We start from the raw sequence: 19,192 nt of genomic DNA, 5'->3' as shown, positions 1-19,192 counted from the left end.
TCCTTGAACATAGTCCCTGCTGCCCCACCTGGGTGGTTTTTCTTTTTTTTCAGTAGGTTGGGAATCTGCATCCAGACACCGGTGGGCTACCGGCGAACGGGGTTGGCTGCCGCCGACCCGCTAAAACAGCCTGTTCACAGACCCTGAGTCTCCGCGGAACAGTCTTGCGGCATTACTTCTGGGAGGAGTCCGTGCGACTACGCACGCCCACATACTACCTCGCCCTCCTGACTAGCTACCCACTAGTCGGCGCTATCCGACTGCTGCTCGGCGCGCCAGTTGCGCTGCAAGATGCAGGTAATCTGAGTGGTAGCGGCCGAGACCGCGTTCCACTTTTCAACCTCTTGACACATCCTCTGGATAAGATTATCCGGAGTAGTGTCCCTCCCGCAAACCTACGTGCTCGGCAGTTCCGTCGACCCCTGGGCAGACGGGAGAGTCCGTATGCCCAAACCTGTGTAGGTACCACCTAAAGCAGCCATGGCCTGACAGGAACTGTGTCAGATGGAAGTGAACCTCCCCATGCCTCCTATTAACGCATCTTGATACGCTAGGTATCAGCCAATGGGTTCACCTACTCTTAGAAGAGTTAACCCAGTCCCGTTGCCACTTGATAGTCGAGGTGACTCTAATGGCTTTACGGGCTCCTCTGGTTCCGCGCATTTCGAAACTTCTCATCTTCCTGTATGACTAGCCCAATGGGTAACATACACGCGATCACACAAGCTGCATCCCGTGATACCGTGCGGTAGGCACTTATCACTCTGAGACACCATGTTCTGAGTGTCCTCTGAAAATTTCAGCTCATTTGGATTAAAACTGATTTAGCACAATCCGTTTCAGGTTTGCATGCAAAATAGTATGTGGAAATTTATTTAAGCGCAGGATAAAAGAAAACCTACATAGCTAAAAAAAAGTACTCAACAGCTTTCACCCAACGAAAACCGCACGTTGATTAATCGCCCCAATAATTAGTAATCTATTTTAAGACAGGTTGCGATTCTTTAGTAATGATCGTTAAACTTCTTTGAGGGCGTCACTGAAATGTGCAGTGCAACATAGTAGCCTGAATTTGTGTGTGCTATCTTTCGCGCCACGAGCAGCAATGTTGCCTGTTGATGAGTTATGCAATTAGCTCCAGAAAACCACGGTATAGATTAAATTCGATTAATAATTATTGGAACGATTAATTGAGATGCGGTTTTCGCTGAATGAAAGCTGCTGAATATTCCTTTTAGCTACCTATGTAGGTTTTCTTTTAACCTGCGCTTGATGGGGAAGTGTCATTAACAGTATAATGAAAAAATAAATTTCCCCATACTAATTTGCATGCAAACTAGAAACGGCTTGTGCTCAATCAGCTTTAATCCAAATGAGCCCAAATTTTCAGAGGACACTCAGAACTTGGTAAAGAATCAGATGAGCGCTGTGGAGCAAAATCAATTTTCAAATCAAACTGTGTATACTGTCCAGCTTCTGCAGGTTACGTTCGAGGCTAAGCGCCGAGGCCCAAGCTGGGCCGCCGTATCTAAGGATAGATACGGCAACCCCAGCTATTAACCTGCGTCTGCTGCCACCCCGAGCTATTGGACAACATCCTGGATAATGCCGCAACAGTTCCGCCTCAACAATCGACTCTCCGTAAACCTCCAGCGTTATGTCGTCAGCGAAGCCAACGAACGGGGGGGGAACTTCAGTCTTAACAGTGTACATAGTGTTCCATAGCACCGGGCCCAGGATAGATCCCTGAAGGACTCCTGCGGTGATAGAAGCACTACCCTCACCTTCATCGGTGTCGTATAAGAGAACGCGATTCTGGAAATAGCTTTCCAAAATGTTGTAGAGGTCCACCGGAATGCCCAACCAAAGTAACGAGAGCGCGATGGCATCCCAGCTTGCGCTGTTGAATGCATTCTTGACTTCGAGCGTCACAATCGCACAGAATCGAGTTCCCCTCCGCTTGCGTTGTATCGCTACTTCCGCAATTTTCACAACCGAGTTGATAGCATCCACCGTGAGGATGATCCTCTCAAGCAACTTCCCCGTGGTGTCCAGTAGGCAGATTGGTCTGTACGCCGATGGGTCACCGTGGCTCCGGCAACAGCTCCAGCTTCTGTCTCTTCCACCTATCGGGAAAACTGCGCTCGTCGAGGCATCTCTGCATAGCTGTCCTGAACATGTCAGGGTTAGCCATGATCGCTGCCTTCAGAGCAAGGTTTGGCACTCCGTTGGGCCCCGGAGCTTTGTTCGTGTCAAGGATTCGGGCCACCGCAAGCAACTCTACGTTCGTCACTGCTGCCGCACTAGCGTTCTGCGGTGCTGGAGGTGGCCAAAGACTTGTGGCATGGGACGGGAAGAGAGCCTCGATAATGCGATTCAACCTTTCCTGCGACCGTTCGGGAGGCGCCAGCCCTCCTCAGGTCTTCGCCATTACTATCCTGTAGGCATCGCCCTAAGGATTAGCATTGGCATTCAAGCATAGGTTGTCAAAACATTTTCTTTTACTACTACTGATGGCCTTGATAAGGGGCAACTTTGAAGCTTTGAACGTTAAGCGGCGTTCATCCCTTAGTTGCTCCTCCAGTTCAGTCCGCCGGCTAGGCCGGGACTACAGAACGTAACGTCAATAAACGACTCCAACCCATTCCTACGGAAAGTGCTGGTTGAGCCGTCATTGACTAACACGACCTCCAACTTTGCTAGAGCCTCTAGTAAAGCTTGACCTCTCTAATTAGTGCAGCGGCTTCCCCGCTCCACCGCCCAAGCATTGAAGTCACCCGCTATGACAACCGGCTTCCGACGTATCGACCATCCGGGTGAATTGCTTTATTGGCCACCGTGGTGGGGCATAGTAGCTACACTGCCGTAATCTGGAAAAGTGACGTATGCGCCAAACTACAACATACTAGTTTTCCATTTTTCTGATGATGATTTCCAAGATGAGTACTACTCGTTAACACCATTTTCGGAAAATGATTAAAACGTTACTTTTTCAGATTACAGCAGTACAATAGAACACCCCGTTGGTCTTAGCTATGGTGATACCTTCGACAGGTGTGTGTACGACCTCTTGGACCGGGAACCGACCCGTTGTGCAGATCTCCGCCATCTTGGAGTCGTCCGAATAGCGACGTCGGTCTCTGACTCAGAGACCGACTGCCACAGCAGCTAATGGGAGTAGCACGATGGTTAAGTTTCGTCTTCTTATTGCCACCACCGAAGGGACAAGTAGGTCCACCCATAACATGGTTTCGAGCTTCCTTCCTACTAGCGCAGATAAGGCACTTTGGTGCTTTATCGCAGGCCTGCGCAAAATGTCCCTCCTCTCCACAACGACGACACAGGTTACTTCGGTTCGGCCCCTTGCACTCCCATGACATGTGACCAGATTCGAAGCCCCTAAAACAATTTTCGACTGAAGGTGGCTGGAATATGCTTACTGGGCATATTGACCATCCAACCTTCAGGGCCAACCTCTTATAGGCGGTACCGCTCGCCTTTACTCCACGCTTCAGCACCAAGACCAGTTCACCTGCCTTGGTGCGTCACGCTTCGCAGGTCCTCCCTGTCGAGCTCGACCGTACCGCTGTCCGTAACAGTTAGGCGCCGCTTAACGTTACCGGACCGACCCTCTGACTGCTGCCTCTTGCGTCGAAACCTTCCCTCCAAGGAAGGAGAAGGATTTGACGGAGGACGTGCCTCTCCCTTCTCACTTTCAACCTCCCTTGAACCGCTTGAACCGACTGTCAAAGTACCAGAAGTTTCTGTTTCAGATCCTTGTTGATATTGTTTCAACCGCTCGCGAACTCGATGATCTCATCGAGCTGCTTGGCGACTAACCGGATACCGGTTAGGTGTGGATACCGGACACTGGTGTGCTGACCGTTTTTAGGATACCAGATACTGGCTGTCAACCCCTCCCGCTGGGGTAGTGCTAGTTCCGTGCAAACTAGCTACTACATCAACACCGTTCTCCTCCCTAAAGGGAGAACAGCTCGCTAGACCCCTACTTGCGAAGGGATCTCCCGCTGCGCCTAAGGCGCCCTTACCTCTGGAAACTGGAGTACTTGACATAGCTCATGGGTCTCCCTTGCAGCTGCCATCGAATCCTACTGAAGTAGTCGTCTCTGTGATCTCATGGTTGTCTATGCATGCGAGCAAGCAGGGAGGCCATGCGTGGGTTGACACTCTCTTGTTCAGGGCCAGATTGGCGTTAGTCAGGGAGTTCATCTGAGCCTACTTCTGCCTGGTCACCAAGCAGGCAGCAGGATTGGACAGTGTGCCACAAGGCCCGCCACGGATTTTCTGGGACGGAAGGCAGCCTTGCCATTAGCCCACCCGCCGTTTCGAGTCGGTTTCACTGCCGTTGATACGCTATCGTTTCCAGCGAGCACCGCGCGGAGGCGAACTACACTACGGGAGTCTCTTTTTTCTAGTTTCCTTGCATTTATTCGGTTGATTAGCACATCATACACTCGGTTCTAAGCACCCGTGAACGTCGTTGTGGCGGCACGTTTCCGTTGCTGAAATGCAACGCCGCGAAAATACATTCCGCATTGACTATGCGAAAATCCCAAAGAAACCGTCATACGATGAACTCCACCATTTCGTCGGTAGTGTGCTCGGTATGAAACGCGATGAAGTGATACGTTTGCAGTGCAGTAGATTTCTAAGCTGTGCTTTCGTAAAAGCCAGCAGCCTCTCGGTGGCGGAACGCGTCGTTAGCGAACACGACGGCAAACACGAAATGGAAGTGGACAAGAAATCCCTTGCGATTATGGATGGAAGACGCGTCGACGTGAGATTACACGATCTCTCGGAAGACGTTCAAGACGACACTATCGTCGACTTCATGAAGGAGTATGGAGACGTAATCTCAATTCGCGAGCTGTATTGGGATTCCAAATTCCAATTCGGGACCATCTCCACCGGAGTTCGAGTTGTTCGTATGGTGGTCAAAAAGAACATTCCTACCATCGTCACTTTAGACACTGAAACCACATGCGTTTCTTATGTCGGACAGTTACAGACCTGTCGGCACTGTAACGAGCAAGTGCTTGATGGCATCACGTGCATCCAAAACAAGAAGTTGCTAGTGCAGTGTAGTGAAACAATCCACGATGTCGAAAGACACTTCACACAAAACGTCTAACAATATGCCACGTCGCACACTAACGAAAGCAACCGCATGCCAGCAGGTAACAAACCCAAGAAATGCAAACTCCCCTTCTCCTCCAACATCCAGCACAAATCCTAATGATTTGATGCCACCACCGCCGCTCTCAACACTGACAGTCCCGGCAACTCACGCCGAGAGTGACTTCCCTCCGCTGCGCCACAAACAGCATCCAGCAACGAACGAACAACGATATGCCGACGAAAATGACACCGACAGCTCTACTACATCCACAAACAGCAGACGACTCCGGAACAGGCCTCCTGGTAAGAAGATGCGCACTAACGACGAACTCAATCTCAACGACGAACAATAAAAGTAATGGATACGAGTAGTTACAATATAGCTACTATCAACATCAATACAATCACAAACGAAACAAAGCTGAATTTCCTCAGAACCTTCATACGAGCACACGAACTCGACATCGTCTTCCTACAAGAAGTCGAAAATGAGAATCTCACGATACCGGGATTCAATGTAGTATGCAACGTCGACTTCATGCGAAGAGGAACAGCAATAGCCGTAAAACAACACATCTCCTCCTCACACGTCGAGAAAAGCTTGGACGGTCGCATTGTCACGATGAGGATCGGCAACACAACCGTGTGCTGTTGCTACGCGTACAGCGGCACCAACAACAGAACAGAAAGGAAGCGCTTCTTTAACCAAACCATCGCATACTATCTTCGACACGAGACGGCTTACGTAATACTAGCCGGTGACTTTAATTGCGTCATCTGACAGTGTGATGCAACCGGTAGTAATCACAGCCCAGCGCTACACCGAGTCATACAACAACTCCAGCTCATCGATTCATGGGAGAAGCTTCGTCGAAACCACCCAGGCCACACACACAGCTCTACTTCCCGAATTGATCGCAATATACCGAGAAACTGATACACACGTCTGCTGTTTCTCCGACCACAAAATCGTTACTCTACGCATATGCTTGCCAAATTTAAGAAGAGAACCTGGTCGCAGCTTCTGGACACTTCGTCCCCATCTGCTAACGAATGACAACATCGAGGAATTCCAAACGAAATGGCAATATTGGACGCGCCAAAGGCGTAACTACCCATCGTGGATCTCCTGGTGGATCTCCTTCGTCAAACCAAAAATTAAATCCTTTTTTCGGTGGAAGTCGAAAATTGTGAATGACGGATTCAAGCGTGAATTCCAGCGTCTGTACACAGAACTTAGACAGGCATACGACGATTACTACCGCAATCAAACCGCACTCCTAACAATCAATCACGTGAAAGGTAAAATTCGACATAGTTGTTTCATAAGGGCCGAAGTCGCAAATGTAAACAAATCGAGTTTATGTCATAGATCGAACCTCCTGAAAATGTACTATATGTAGCATATTAAAAATAGTACAAAATGTTGTTTTTGCTGTAAAAACAAAGAAATACAGAAGGGCGATATTACATTTCCGTTGGAATTTTTTTCTTAGTGCGATTGCGCCCCGTTTTCTCCATGGCAGCAAATGGGCTAAACTGTTTTTCATTTACGCATTATGACACTTCGTTCTTGCATCAAAAACACATGTGAGCAAAAGGGCTAGACGGTACTTTGTAAACACAACGATTAAATGCGATGCAAACAGGCGATAATGACAAATAGGTTGACAGCCGGGCGTAGAATTTGAGCGAAAAGGATGTTGTGAAAAACATTATGGCGCATTTCTGAAGGGCGCAAGTGTACACTGTTATAAAAAAAGGACGACTAGTTCTTTAATCACATTTTCAAATCGAAATAAATCCGAAGTAAATTTTATTTACATGTGGCTTCTATGATTAGATATGGATGTATTTCATGCAAACTATTAGCATTTAAAATACCATCTACTTTTCGAACTATAATTGAAAACATGTCATGGAACATTCGAACCCATTTTTCTCCATTCGAGCTCATTGCGACATTGGCCCTTATGAAACAACTGTGTCGAAATGCTCTCATTGCAGCGGGAGCACACCAAGACTTTCCTCCGCATAAACGAATCACACGTCGCTGGTGAAGCACTGACGACATTCCAACTCGGAGAACGTAAGAGGAAACGAACTACTATCACAAACTTGCGAGGGGAGGGGAACGAGGTCTTCGACACGTCCGAAGAAATTGAACAACACCTGTTTGTCTATTTTCAACAACTCTACTCGGGAGAAGAGGAGCACCAACCGACCGACAACACCTTCGAAGTAGAGTAGTACCCGATAACGACGAAGCAAACACCGCCTGTACTGAAGAAATAACCACGGCGGAAATTCTCTCGGCAATCCAGAACGCAGCACGCCGAAAATCTCCAGGAAGCGACGGTATCCCGAATGAGTTCTACACCCGAATGTTCAACATAATCCACAGAGAGCTCAACTTAATTCTCAACGAAGCACTTTCCCAACAATTCCCATCAGAATTCGTGAGCGGCGTCATAGTCCTAGTCAAAAAGAAAGGCTGCAATGACACCGCACGATCGTACAGGCCCATCTCTCTATTCAATGCGGACTATAAAATATTCTCACGCATACTAAAGGCTAGACTTGAAAGGGTAAACAAAGCCCATCATATCATCAGCAGCGCGCAGAAGTGTGCGAACCATCCCCATAACATCTTCCAAGCCATACTATCCCTCAAAGATCGCCTCGCACAGCTGATCCAGCAAAAACAAAGAGCGAAATTGATCAGCTTCGACTTCGACCACGCGTTCGATCGTGTCCGGTATTCCTTCCTATATCGGACTCTGTCGGCTCTCGGAGTGAATCAAGACTTCGTCAACCTTCTAGCTCGTATATCCAGCCTCTCAACATCACGCCTACTGGTGAACGGCCATCTCTCAGCAGCTATCCCAATAAAGCGCTCGGTTCGCCAAGGCGATCCGATATCTAGCCTGCTATTTGTCTTCTACCTACACCCTCTCATCATCAAACTCGAGCGGATACGTGGAAACAATCTGGTCGTGGCATATGCAGATGATATTTCTATCATATCGAACACCATTCAAGCCATCAATGAATCCAAAGCCTTCTTCTCTCGCTTCGAGTTTGCATCTGGAGCGAAATAGAATCTTCGGAAAACTGTTTCGGTAGACATCGGCGACATCAACGGCCCCAACACACTCAACGTACCATGGCTCCAAACAGCAAACACTGTGAAGATCTTGGATGTTGCTTTCGCCAACAGTATCCGTCTTATGGTTAAACTCAACTGGGACATGATGATCAACCATTTCTCCCACATCGCATGGCTCCACTCTGGACGAACACTCTCTTTGCACCAAAAGGTTACTCTCTTCAACATGTATGCAAGCTCGAAGGTATGGTATCTCTCCTCAATTCTTCCCCCGTCATCTATCCACATGGCAAAACTAACAAAAACGACGGGAATCTTCATTTGGCGCCGAGCACCTGCACGCATCTCAATGACACAGTTAGCACGGTCGAAAGACAAGGGTGACCAAAAATTGCAACTCTTCACATTCAAATGCATGACGCTACTGTTTAATCGACACCTCCAGGAAATCTATCGTTCTCTTCTGCAACCAACAAACAATAACGGCCCGGTCCGCTGTCCAGCAGACCTTCCCGATGTGAGAGCAGTAAGGCAACTGCAAAACCAAATCCCCGATCAGTTGATGATTAATCCAGCGTCTGGTGCTGTCTATAAACACCTCGTAGAACAGACAGACGAACCTACTAAAATCCAATTGGCATACCCTAACGCACGTTGGACGACTATCTGGCGTAATATTTCAGGTCTCTCTCCAGCACAGAAACACAACCTATACATGCTCGTCAACGAGAAATTCGCACATCGAAAATTGTACCACACCATTGGACGCGCGGAGAATGAGTCGTGCCTTGACTGCATTGGTACAGTGGAAACTATTTCTCACAAATTTCATGAATGCCCTCGTGCTGCTCAAGCATGGTCACATCTGCAACGTAGAATCGCATCAATCACGCCTGGAAGACGACAGTTCGCATTCACCGACTTGTTAAGGCCAACTCTAAGTGGAATAGTACCTACGCTGAGAACAAAAATATTAAAGCTATTTATCGCTTACATCACTTTTATTGACAACGTCAATGGAAGAATTGATGTACCAGCACTAGAATTCCATTTGTCATGTGAAGATTGAATTATTACCCTGTAATTAACTTTTAGCTTTCTCGACCAATAAATGTTTTAACAATAAAAAAATAATGCACGGCAGAGACACCAATCGCAGACGAGGAGTGACCTTTGTAGTAGGTATTGGATCCGTCGTTGAGCATCACAAGGTCGATTTATTGGAACGGTCAGAGAGAGTAGCTCCTCTAGCGTCCGTGCGACTCCCGCCCCATACGGAGTGATGGGCATTCCTGTCCCCTCGTTGCAACAGTACGAGATGTTTAATCCTTCGAAATTGCGTTTTTCGCTAATTTATTGACAATAATAGTATCTACAAATTTATGTTTATTCCATGCTTATCTAGTGTAGTGCCGCTGCGACACCTCCTCGGCCCACTGCTCCGGGTGCGCCGTCTTCTTGTGCGTGTACATGTTAGAGCTGGAGTTTGAGGTCCTCGGACAGTGCGGACACTGATACAAAACCACCCCCGTATGGGTTGCTTCGTGTTCCTAAAATTCAGAAAGATAAATGAAAAATGCCCCGTATTGTAAAGTAAATTATCAATCCAACCTTCAAACGTAGCTGCGTCTTGCATTCCTTCCCGCAGAAAGTACACCGGAAAAGTGGCCGTTTGGAGTGGTGGAAATTCTTGTGTCCCATTAGGGCGGCCTCATTGACCGACTCTTTGCCGCAGATGTCGCACGTAACCGGCCCGCTCGTATCCAGGCATCGCCTTCGGTGGCGCAAGTAGCTTTTCTTGTTGATCAACCATCGCTGGCACTTTTCGCATTGCATCTTCAGACTGGCCAGCCCTTCCTCGGTGTGCGTCAGCCGATGTTCCTCCAGCAACGAGCGGTGTATGAAACCTTTCGCACAAATGTCGCAAACCCAATCACATACGGCGCCATGCTTCTTCTGCTGGTGAGCCCTCAGCTGCATCGAGTTCGAATAAGAGCGATTGCAAATATCGCAAAAGTGCGTTTTGCGTTCCTTGTTCACATGCCACTTGGTATGCTGCTTTAGGAGATAATCCTTGACGAAGGCAGCTCCACAGATGTCGCACTTGAAAGGCCGCTCCGAGATCGGCGTGTGAATCCACCACTTATGAATTTGCAACCCGGAGCTGTCGGCGTACGTTTTTCCGCAGATGTCGCATTTGAAATGATCTGGGTTCAAGTGGCGCAAGCAATGTTCGTACAGTCGCTGACGCTTTCCGAACTTCTTATCACAGCAGATAACCGAATGGGTGTTCATGTTATGCTTCTTTAGGGCGTGATAGGATAGTTTGTTGAACGTTTCGCCGACGAAGTCACATTTGGAACAATTCAAAGCCACGAACTGTTTGATCAAATCGTCCTCTTTGGCCAAATCCTCTGCGGTTCGCTTAAGTCTGGAAGATTTGGACGACTCGTCCAACTCTAGGCCCGCCTCGCCCATAGACATATCCTGGTTCGAGCTTTCGCCGAACTGATGATGGTTTAGATTGTGATTCTCTAAGTTCCTCGAGCTGATGAAATATTTGTTGCAGATCTGACAACGATGATTTCTCTTCTCGACTTCCTCGTGCCACGTGATGTGACTGTTCAGTAGATCTTCCGCAGCAAAGGCTTTCTCGCAGCGATCACATTTGAATTGTTTCTGATCATCTGGAGTGTGCACCAGGAACATGTGATTTGCGTAGCTGCTCTTGTCTTTGAAAATGCAGTTGCATTCCACACATCGGCTCTGATCATCCTTCATCGGCTCATGATTCCTCAGATGTTCCACCAATCCAGTCTTTGAAGCCCATTTTCGGTTGCAGCAGTACACGTACCCGTACGTATCGTGACACATCTTGAAATGGACTCTCAAACGGTAGAACGATTCGAATACCTCCTCGTTTTCTATGCCCAATTCGGCGCACTTATGGCAGGTGATGTCCATCTGCGAACGAATAAAGTCGTTCATTTCCTCATTGTCAGCTTTCTCTTTTCTGAGCTTCGGCTTCTTGAAGACTCGCTTTTTGAACACCCGTTTCCTCTTTCTGGATGCCAAACGCCGCGCCAGCGGAATATCCGAATCCGATCCACTATCCGATGTTACCGGCGCTTTCCAGTTCGTATCATCCTGCTCCTCGTGATCATCGCGATCATCGTCCGAACTGGCTTCTTCTTCACCATCATTATTCGCTAAAGGTTTTTCATCTTCTCCTTCTTCTTCCTTCACTTCCAGCTTATGCATTTCCATGGCAAATACTTCACCTAAGTAATAAGAAGCAGAGTTACAAATCAATATCCATTTTGAACGAATTTAAATCGTTCATCCTATGATTCAGTGCTCACCTCTCTCCTCAAGATCCACTTCCTTCACATGCATTTCCACCTCTATCCCGTCGCAATCGATCGTTTCGGTTTTGACCAACTCGAGCATCGCCGTTGCCGCCGGGGTATGAACCCGTTCCACCTCGCAGTAGAACTTGTGGAAATCGTCGATCTTCTCCCAGCAGCTGGTGCACACCGATTTGTTCCGATACTCGGCCTGGTTGAACCAGAAGTGCTTCGCGAAGACGGCTTCGACATTTTCGCCACTCACCTCGTCCCGCTCGGTGATGCACAGGAAGTTGTCCGTCCGCCGTAGGCAGGTGAAGCAGTCCTCCGGTTTGACACCGGACATGATTCAGGAAATTAACTGGAATTAGCAACTTTTCTTGAAGAAAAACGGAGAATGGTGCGAAACTGAAGCGAGAACGGTACTGAAAAATGACATCTGCTGATCATTTTCGATTCACAGATAAATAGACCCGTTGTAAAAAATATGCATGCTAGTAGTTTATGCACTCATAAAAAAAATCTAATGTCGTTTTCCTTTTTGTGGTGTTGCTCTGGGTGCTGCGGATAGAGCCGCTTTTCTGCGCTCAAGCGAGCAGAGGGATATTTTGAAATCACTCCCATAAACAAAATTATTTTGCAGTTACTAGGCTGTCAAACATTTCCCGCTCTTCGAATTTCTCTTTCCACGCTGCATGAGGGCACACAAATGCGCTAGACTCTACATGACTTTACGATTGTTTACAAACATTAATGCTTCAATCAGCTGCTGAATCTCGTGAAATTTCGTACCGATTGCTTTTTAGTTGCATTCCCACTAATTTTTCACTCGAAATATAATGTGAGAATATTTGTTACAAAGAATACAAAACTCAAACAAAGTTTATTTTTATTTTTCCCCAAAATAATAACAATACTTTTCAATATTAGACCAGAAACGATCATAACCACAATCTTCAATGTTTGGCTCCGGCACAATAGAAAATTTTGGCTTCAGTTTGACAACCAAATCGATTCTATTCGCACCACCCAGGTGTTGCTCAAAAGTAGAGTCCTGAATAAGAGAAACGCGGATAGAAAATATGACTCTGCCAACACTGCATTCAATCTTCTTCATCAAAGAACAACACATGAAAAGGAAGAAATGGTTTATGTGTATAAAATCTCACAATCCGCTATTTTATGTGTGCACATCACATAACAATAGAATCCAATAAACAATGTAATTTCATTTCATAATCTATAAATGACTTGCATGTATTATTGCAAACTACAATTCTGCTGTTGAGATTTCGGTAAAATTTACCAAATACTGTGAAATGAGTTAAGTGTGTAATGAAAAATACATTCAATTTTGTTTATTTAAAAATGGCATAAAATCGAATTTGGCCGTTTTCAGTATTTGAGCCAACATTTTGGCTGCTTGACAGGTCTCCTGCTCGATTGGCTGCTGTTTTTTGACGGTTCGATTGGCGGCACATACCTATCCGCGTTTCTCTTATTCAGGCCTCTACTCAAAAGATATTTTAGTTACTAGATAAAGATTGTCACTGTCGTCGCTGTCCGGAACATCTTTTGCTGGCGAGGATAGGGGAGCTAAATGTCAAAGAAGGAAAATCCATACGATTTGACAGGTATGTACCACACATGTTTCGGACAGCAGAACAAAGGGAACCGAAGCGACAATCTTTATCTAGTAACTAAAATATCTTTTTGTTGCTCACACTTAATTTATTTGAACGGGCTCGGTAGACGAATTACCGATTTCTCAACAGCTGAGCTCTCGGTAGTCCGCTCAGTAAAAAAGCTCAATATTTTACCGAGTCCTCGGTTTGCTTTTCAGATGGTGAAATGTCAAACATTACTGAAAACATCTGTAAAAACTACTGAGCGCTCAGTATACAGATACTGAAGAAGATATAGAGATATTATTATCCAGTCTCTGATTTGACACTTGTGGAGGTCAACTGCACCCACCGCGCCGAGAATTCTGACCAATATAGCATACACGGAAGCGTTACAGTACCCATTAATGGGTATTTTCGTACCCATTTCGAAGAAAAGCGGCATAACTCATTTAATGGGTATACTTGATTTACTCATTAATGGGTATTCGACTTAAACTTCAAACAATGGGTACTTTTTACACTAGGTTTTTATTGTTAGAATGGGTAAATAAACCCCATTTTTTATTTTCCTTCAATTGAGGTTATGTTATACAGATTTCGTACTCTTTCATGAAGGGTTTGAAATTAAAGAAAATAAAAATATTGGATAAAAAACAAGGAATTTAATATATTTGTGCAGCGTTTGCACATTATAACCGGATTTAAGTTGGTTGAATGAAACCGAAAATAAAACAAAACTGTTGAGCGAGCCGTCTTGAAAAATTGCTTCGACACTTTTCTGCCCGCGTACGGCCACCGTCTTCTTGTGAGATTGGTATCCAGGAAATACTTGAAGTTTTTTTTTATTAGCTTTATTAAGGAAACTTGCAGCCCCAGGCTGGCTCGCCTCCGCTACTTGAAGTTCCTTTTGAGGTTCCTTCCGCTCAGAGAGATGCAAACTTCTTGAGAGTTGAAAGAATGAAGATCTGCCTATAAAAACATGTAATAAATTTGTTACAAAAGGGCATGTGATGAATGAATGTATAGAAAAACTTACTTTTCAGCTCAGTTGACAATATCTTTCGACATTTAGAATAATTCCAAGGCTTTTTCGGACCATCACACCTTGGAATATGGATGGTGGATCTCCAAAAAATACTTTCTTGTGGGCTTTTTGTTAATTTTCGTCCACGGACTTTCACTGGGGGAAACAATATGGCGCCGTTGAATAATTAACACCATGGGCCAAATTTACCCATTATTTTATGCAAGTAGAGATATTTTATAATGGGGTAAAAATATTAATTTTATGCCATCAAAAAATGCCCATTTTCTGACATTCCGCAGAATGTTTATAAAAAATGGATACTCGATACCCATTTAATGGGTACTTTCAAATGTCCGTGTACCGCTCGCGGAAAACTGGATATAAATAGCACACGAATAAAAATCTTCATAATGAATGTATTCGGCAAAACACATATATTTTTGCCATTGCGATTTCGTAATGAAACATATATCCAATTGGAATAAATACTATGCAGCACTGTATAAGAAAATCATAACATGAAACTTATACATTTCATGTCAAATGTGCATATGCATGATTAGGGTCGCCAAATATTCCGTAATAGTTTAATGTATGATCGTCATTAGAAAACAATAACGAAATTATTAGGTTATTAAATTAGTTTTATGTCAGGCAATTACCCCGTTGTTTTCTTTTATTTTCAGGTCACTCGGAATTTTTAAGAACTCAATGTACATAGAACAAAATATTTTCTTTATTTGAATGCGTTTTTCATTGCCTACTTTTTCATCCTAAATCATTCAAAACCTCGATTAAAACCATCTGTAGGTAGACGTAATCATGACGCTAGCGTAGATGTGTGTTTTCCCTTGGGCATTATGATATCGGGCGTACTCACTATTAAAGGATTAGCTTGCGATCTGCAAATCACTATGGAACATGAAAATAGATAAGCTTGAATAAAATCGTTTTCCACAATAATTATGTTACATACCTCTCTCTCTCGAGCAGTAAGCATAACTGCATGCGATAGCTCCGGAGTGCACCACCATTGTTCGCTACAAATTTTCCAAACATTCATAAATGGTCGAATTACGAAAACAAATATCTGTATGTTACCTCAACTGTTGCTGGAACGAGAAAATATTTTCGGTCTTTGATGAGTATCGAATTTAAAAACGTTACTCCGCTGAACTATTGCGATCTGCTGACGAAAAAAAGGATCCAAATCCTTCAAGTTGCTGCTGCGCCATGGTGCTTTTTTTCAATTAGGATTCTTATCAAAGGTATAAGTTTATCCTAATACATTTTTGCCATTAGGCAAAACTTATACTTTTCATAATGAAGCGAAATACAATATATGAACACGCTAAATACATTGTATGCAAATATGACATGAAGATTATTTACAGTGAAATGAAATGCATGTTTCTGTACATAATGAAGGATATAAATCATATGAAATAAAAAAATAATTACTTTTTTACGTGCAGAGAAAAGTACCCATTAATGAGTGAACGATTTTTACCGTACACGGTTAGATGACTTTACCCATTAATGGGTACTATGTTATTGTTGATATTATTCCCATTTTAATGGGTAGTGGCACTTTTTAAAGAAAATGGGTGAATTTTTCACGGTGGAAATATTGTCGGCGTAGCACCAAGTTAGAATTCGGAAGTCGATACTTCCGAACCGAACTTTCTTCCGAAGTTTTATTTGTCAAACTAATTGATGCGTTGTTTAGCGCATCTTTAGGCGAATCCAACGCACTACTTCCGAAGTTGGGAAAGTTGCCTGTATCTGGAGAAAAATTCAACTTCGGTATAAAAAGCGGTATAAATTTATTCCGGATAGACAATAATATCAACAATAACATAGTACCCATTAATGGGTAAAGTCATCTAACCGTGTATACTTTTTCAGCTGTTAACTATTTTTCACTATAGATAGTGGAATATATAGATGAGCGAAGATAAATCCTCTGTCTCCAAACGAACTGTCAAACGTGTCTCCAAACGAGCATGACGTCACGATTTCAATGGAAACGTTAAGGGCTGTGACCAAGGCTGTGACGTCATATGTGCGTGTGCACGGGCAAAAAAATCGACTCAGCCATGCTTTCGCTCATCTATAGATTCTACCAGGGACTAATACCGGGATCCGACACTCGCGATTTTCTCGTGTTGCGCTTAATTCTCAATCGGTGTGTAGGAGTCCTAGGTATACAAATGAAAAGACACTAAAGACGCTGTCACTTTTCCGCGTGTTTCTCTCACCGTGCATTACTGACAGCATAGTTGTTTTTGTTATGTTTGTCAAATGCTCGGTTTTCTCTCTTCAACCTGCGATTTTTGTAAGTATTTTTCGTAAGTAATTTTCAATAAATAATAATAATAATTTTCAACACAGCTTTCACATCTCTTCACAAAATCAGCAATGTGGTCAGCGTCAGGGCCCAACGTTGAAGGCGGTTGGCCATGTGAACCGGAATACCCTTCTTCTGTCCGAATATCCGCAGGAGTGGCTGATGATCCGTCTGGTGGGTGAACTTGCGTCCAAGCAGCATCCGATGGAATTTCGTTACGGCAAACACCAGTGCAAGACCTTCCTTCTCGATCTGTCCGTAATTTGCCTACGCGGGTGTGAGTGAGCGGGAAGCGTGTGCAACAGATTTGAGTGAGCCATCGGGGAACCTGTGTAGAAGGCAGGCACCGATTCCGGACTGCGAGGCGTCGGCAGCAACTATGATGTCTAGTGATGGATCGTAGTGTGTCAGAAGCAAATCCGACTGGAGTACTTCCTCCAAGCGCCTGAACGATTTCTGGCACTCGCTGTTCCAAACGAATTTGGCATCCTTCTTCAGCAGCGCGTCGAGTGGCTGCCGCATCTCCGGGACAAAATTCGCGTAGAAATTCACCGCACCAAGGAACGAGCGTAGAGTTGTGACATCTTTGGGCGGTGGCATCTTGACAATGGCTTCCACCTTGGATGGGTCTGAACGGAGACCGTTCTCGTCTACGATGTGCGCCAAATTCTTTACCTCCGGCTGCAGAATGTTGCACTTTTCTTCCCTCAGAACGAAACCGTAGGCTTGAAGGCGTTGAAACAGCGCGTTGAGCATCTTGTGGTGCTCCTCTTCAGTTTTGTTGGCCACGAAGATGTCGTCCAGAAACGTGTCCACTCCTTCGAGATCGGCAACCATGCTGTTCATCAACTGCTGGAAGGCCCCGGGAGCGGATTTTACTCCTGGTGCGAGCCGGTTGAAGCGGAAGAGACCTCGATGCGTGTTGATTGTGAGCAGCTGCTTCGAGTCGTCGTCAACTTCCACTTGAAGATAGGCGTCACTCAGGTCGATGACGCTGAAATACCGGCACCCATTGAGCTTGGTAAAGATGTCATCAGGGACCGGTAGCGGGTAATGGTTGGGCTCCAGGGCAGCGTTCAGTCCAGTTGAGTAATCGGCACAGATTCGTACTTTTCCTCCGGGCTTCTTCACTACGACGATCGGAGCCGCCCACTGCGAGAAATCGACAGGCGTGATGATGCCCAGCGATTGAAGTCGGTCCAGCTCCGCATCGATCTTCTCCATGGACGTGAAAGGAACTGGGCGCGCGGCTTGAAAACGGGTTTGGCATCGGGCTTGAGATAGAGTCGGACCTTCATCTTCTTGCAGTGTCCGAGGCCGTTCTTGAACACTTCGGGATACGCAGCTTTGTACACTTGGATTTGATTGACTTGACCATCGGCAACGTGGACCTGGTTGCAGATTGCAGATAGCTTGAACAGCTAGATCCAGTCCAGACCGATCAGGTTGATGCTGTTATTGGTCACTTGAGACCCGTTGATATCCACCGTTTGGAACTTCCGTCTAGAAGTGCAGCTGACCTGGTTGATGGAGAAAATTCCGTCCACGTGCTTCTTCTTGAGTGCCGCCTTCGATGTGTAGCTGCCATAAGGCCAAGGGTATTTCTTTGTGGCCGGTTTGCTTACAGTCCCGACAAACGTGCTTCGTGTAGGTGTAGTCCCGGACGATGCTGGGTCATTAGGCCGAATGGTCACTAGGCCGAACGGTCATTAGGCCGAATGCAAACTGGGGAGTGAGTAGTGCGAAGTGAGGAAGAAGTAGAACGGAAGAAGGAAAAAGGAAGAAGGAAGAAGGAAGAAGGAAGAAGGAAGAAGGAAGAAGGAAGAAGGAAGAAGGAAGAAGGAAGAAAGAAAAAAGAAGAAAAAGGAAGAAGAAAGAAGGAAGAAGGAAAAGGGAAGAAGGAAGGAGGAAGAAAGAAAAAGGAAGAAAGAAGAAGGAATAAGGGAGAAAGAAAAAGGAAAAAAAGAAGAAAGAAGAAAGAAAAAGGAAGAAAGAAGAAGGAAGAAGCAAGAAATAAGAAGTAAAAAGGAAGAAGAAAGAAGGAAGAAAAAGGAAGAAGAAGGAAGAAGGAAGAAAACGAAGAATGAAGAAAGAAGAAGAAAGAAAGAATAAGGAAGAAGGAAAAAGGAAGAAGGAAGAAAGAAGAAGGAAGAAGGAAGAAGGAAGAAAGAAGAAAGAAAAAGGAAGAAGGAAGAAGGGAGAAGGAAGCAGGAAGAAGGACGAAGGAAGAAGAAAGAAGGTATAAGGAAGAAGGAAGAAGGAAAGAGGGAAGAAGGAAGAAAGAAAGAAGGAAGAAGGAAGAAGGAAGAAGGAAGAAGGAAGAAGAAAGAAGGAAGGAGGCCTAAGGTGAAGAAAGAACTTCTCATTTTTCACTTTTTCTTCTTTTTGCTAATTCGGCCTAATGGCCATTCGGCCTAATGACCATTCGGCCTAAAGACCTTCGGCCAAATGGCCTTCGGCCTAACGGCCTTCGGCCTAATGGCCTGACACCGTCCCGGACGTAGTGCATTCCGCCACACTGCCAGCAGGGTGTTTTGGACCTTCGGACTTCGTCTTCTTCTTCTCTTTGAACTCGGTGTCATCGGTGGAGGC

At 45.3% G+C, this 19,192-nt stretch overlaps 2 protein-coding genes across 2 annotated transcripts; both read right to left on the bottom strand.

Moving 5' to 3' along the window:
* Positions 1-9,569: 9,569 nt before the first annotated feature.
* Positions 9,570-12,055, bottom strand: LOC134211334 (transcription factor grauzone-like). The gene is made up of 3 exons (XM_062688099.1): positions 11,611-12,055; positions 9,860-11,529; positions 9,570-9,798 (listed from the first exon to the last, which is right to left on the bottom strand). The coding sequence occupies exons 1-3, from the start codon at positions 11,939-11,941 to the stop codon at positions 9,646-9,648; spliced, it is 2,154 nt and encodes a 717-aa protein (XP_062544083.1). The 5' UTR covers positions 11,942-12,055; the 3' UTR covers positions 9,570-9,645.
* A 4,595-nt stretch (positions 12,056-16,650) lies between these two features.
* Positions 16,651-18,278, bottom strand: LOC134207026 (uncharacterized protein K02A2.6-like). Its single transcript, XM_062682766.1, has 3 exons — positions 18,226-18,278; positions 18,121-18,181; positions 16,651-18,052 (listed from the first exon to the last, which is right to left on the bottom strand). Exons 1-3 carry the CDS (start codon positions 18,276-18,278, stop codon positions 16,868-16,870), a joined length of 1,299 nt encoding a protein of 432 aa, XP_062538750.1. The 3' UTR covers positions 16,651-16,867.
* Positions 18,279-19,192: the final 914 nt, after the last annotated feature.

Source organism: Armigeres subalbatus, chromosome 1 (genome assembly GCF_024139115.2).
Source record: "Armigeres subalbatus isolate Guangzhou_Male chromosome 1, GZ_Asu_2, whole genome shotgun sequence".
Taxonomy (NCBI): domain Eukaryota; kingdom Metazoa; phylum Arthropoda; class Insecta; order Diptera; family Culicidae; genus Armigeres; species Armigeres subalbatus.
The sequence above is the reverse complement of the archived record's forward strand: the minus strand, read 5'-3'. Positions and strand labels throughout refer to the sequence as shown.

Coding starts and splice junctions, on each gene's coding strand:
- LOC134211334 (XM_062688099.1), bottom strand. CDS start 11,941: ATGTCCGGTGTCAAACCGGAGGACTGCTTCACCTGCCTACGGCGGACG. Junction 11,530..11,610: donor AGTGGATCTTGAGGAGAGAG/GTGAGCACTGAA, acceptor CTTATTACTTAG/GTGAAGTATTTGCCATGGAA. Junction 9,799..9,859: donor AGACGCAGCTACGTTTGAAG/GTTGGATTGATA, acceptor TCTGAATTTTAG/GAACACGAAGCAACCCATAC.
- LOC134207026 (XM_062682766.1), bottom strand. CDS start 18,278: ATGACCCAGCATCGTCCGGGACTACACCTACACGAAGCACGTTTGTCG. Junction 18,182..18,225: donor GAAGCACGTTTGTCGGGACT/GTAAGCAAACCG, acceptor GCCTTATGGCAG/CTACACATCGAAGGCGGCAC. Junction 18,053..18,120: donor GAATTTTCTCCATCAACCAG/GTCAGCTGCACT, acceptor GACCAATAACAG/CATCAACCTGATCGGTCTGG.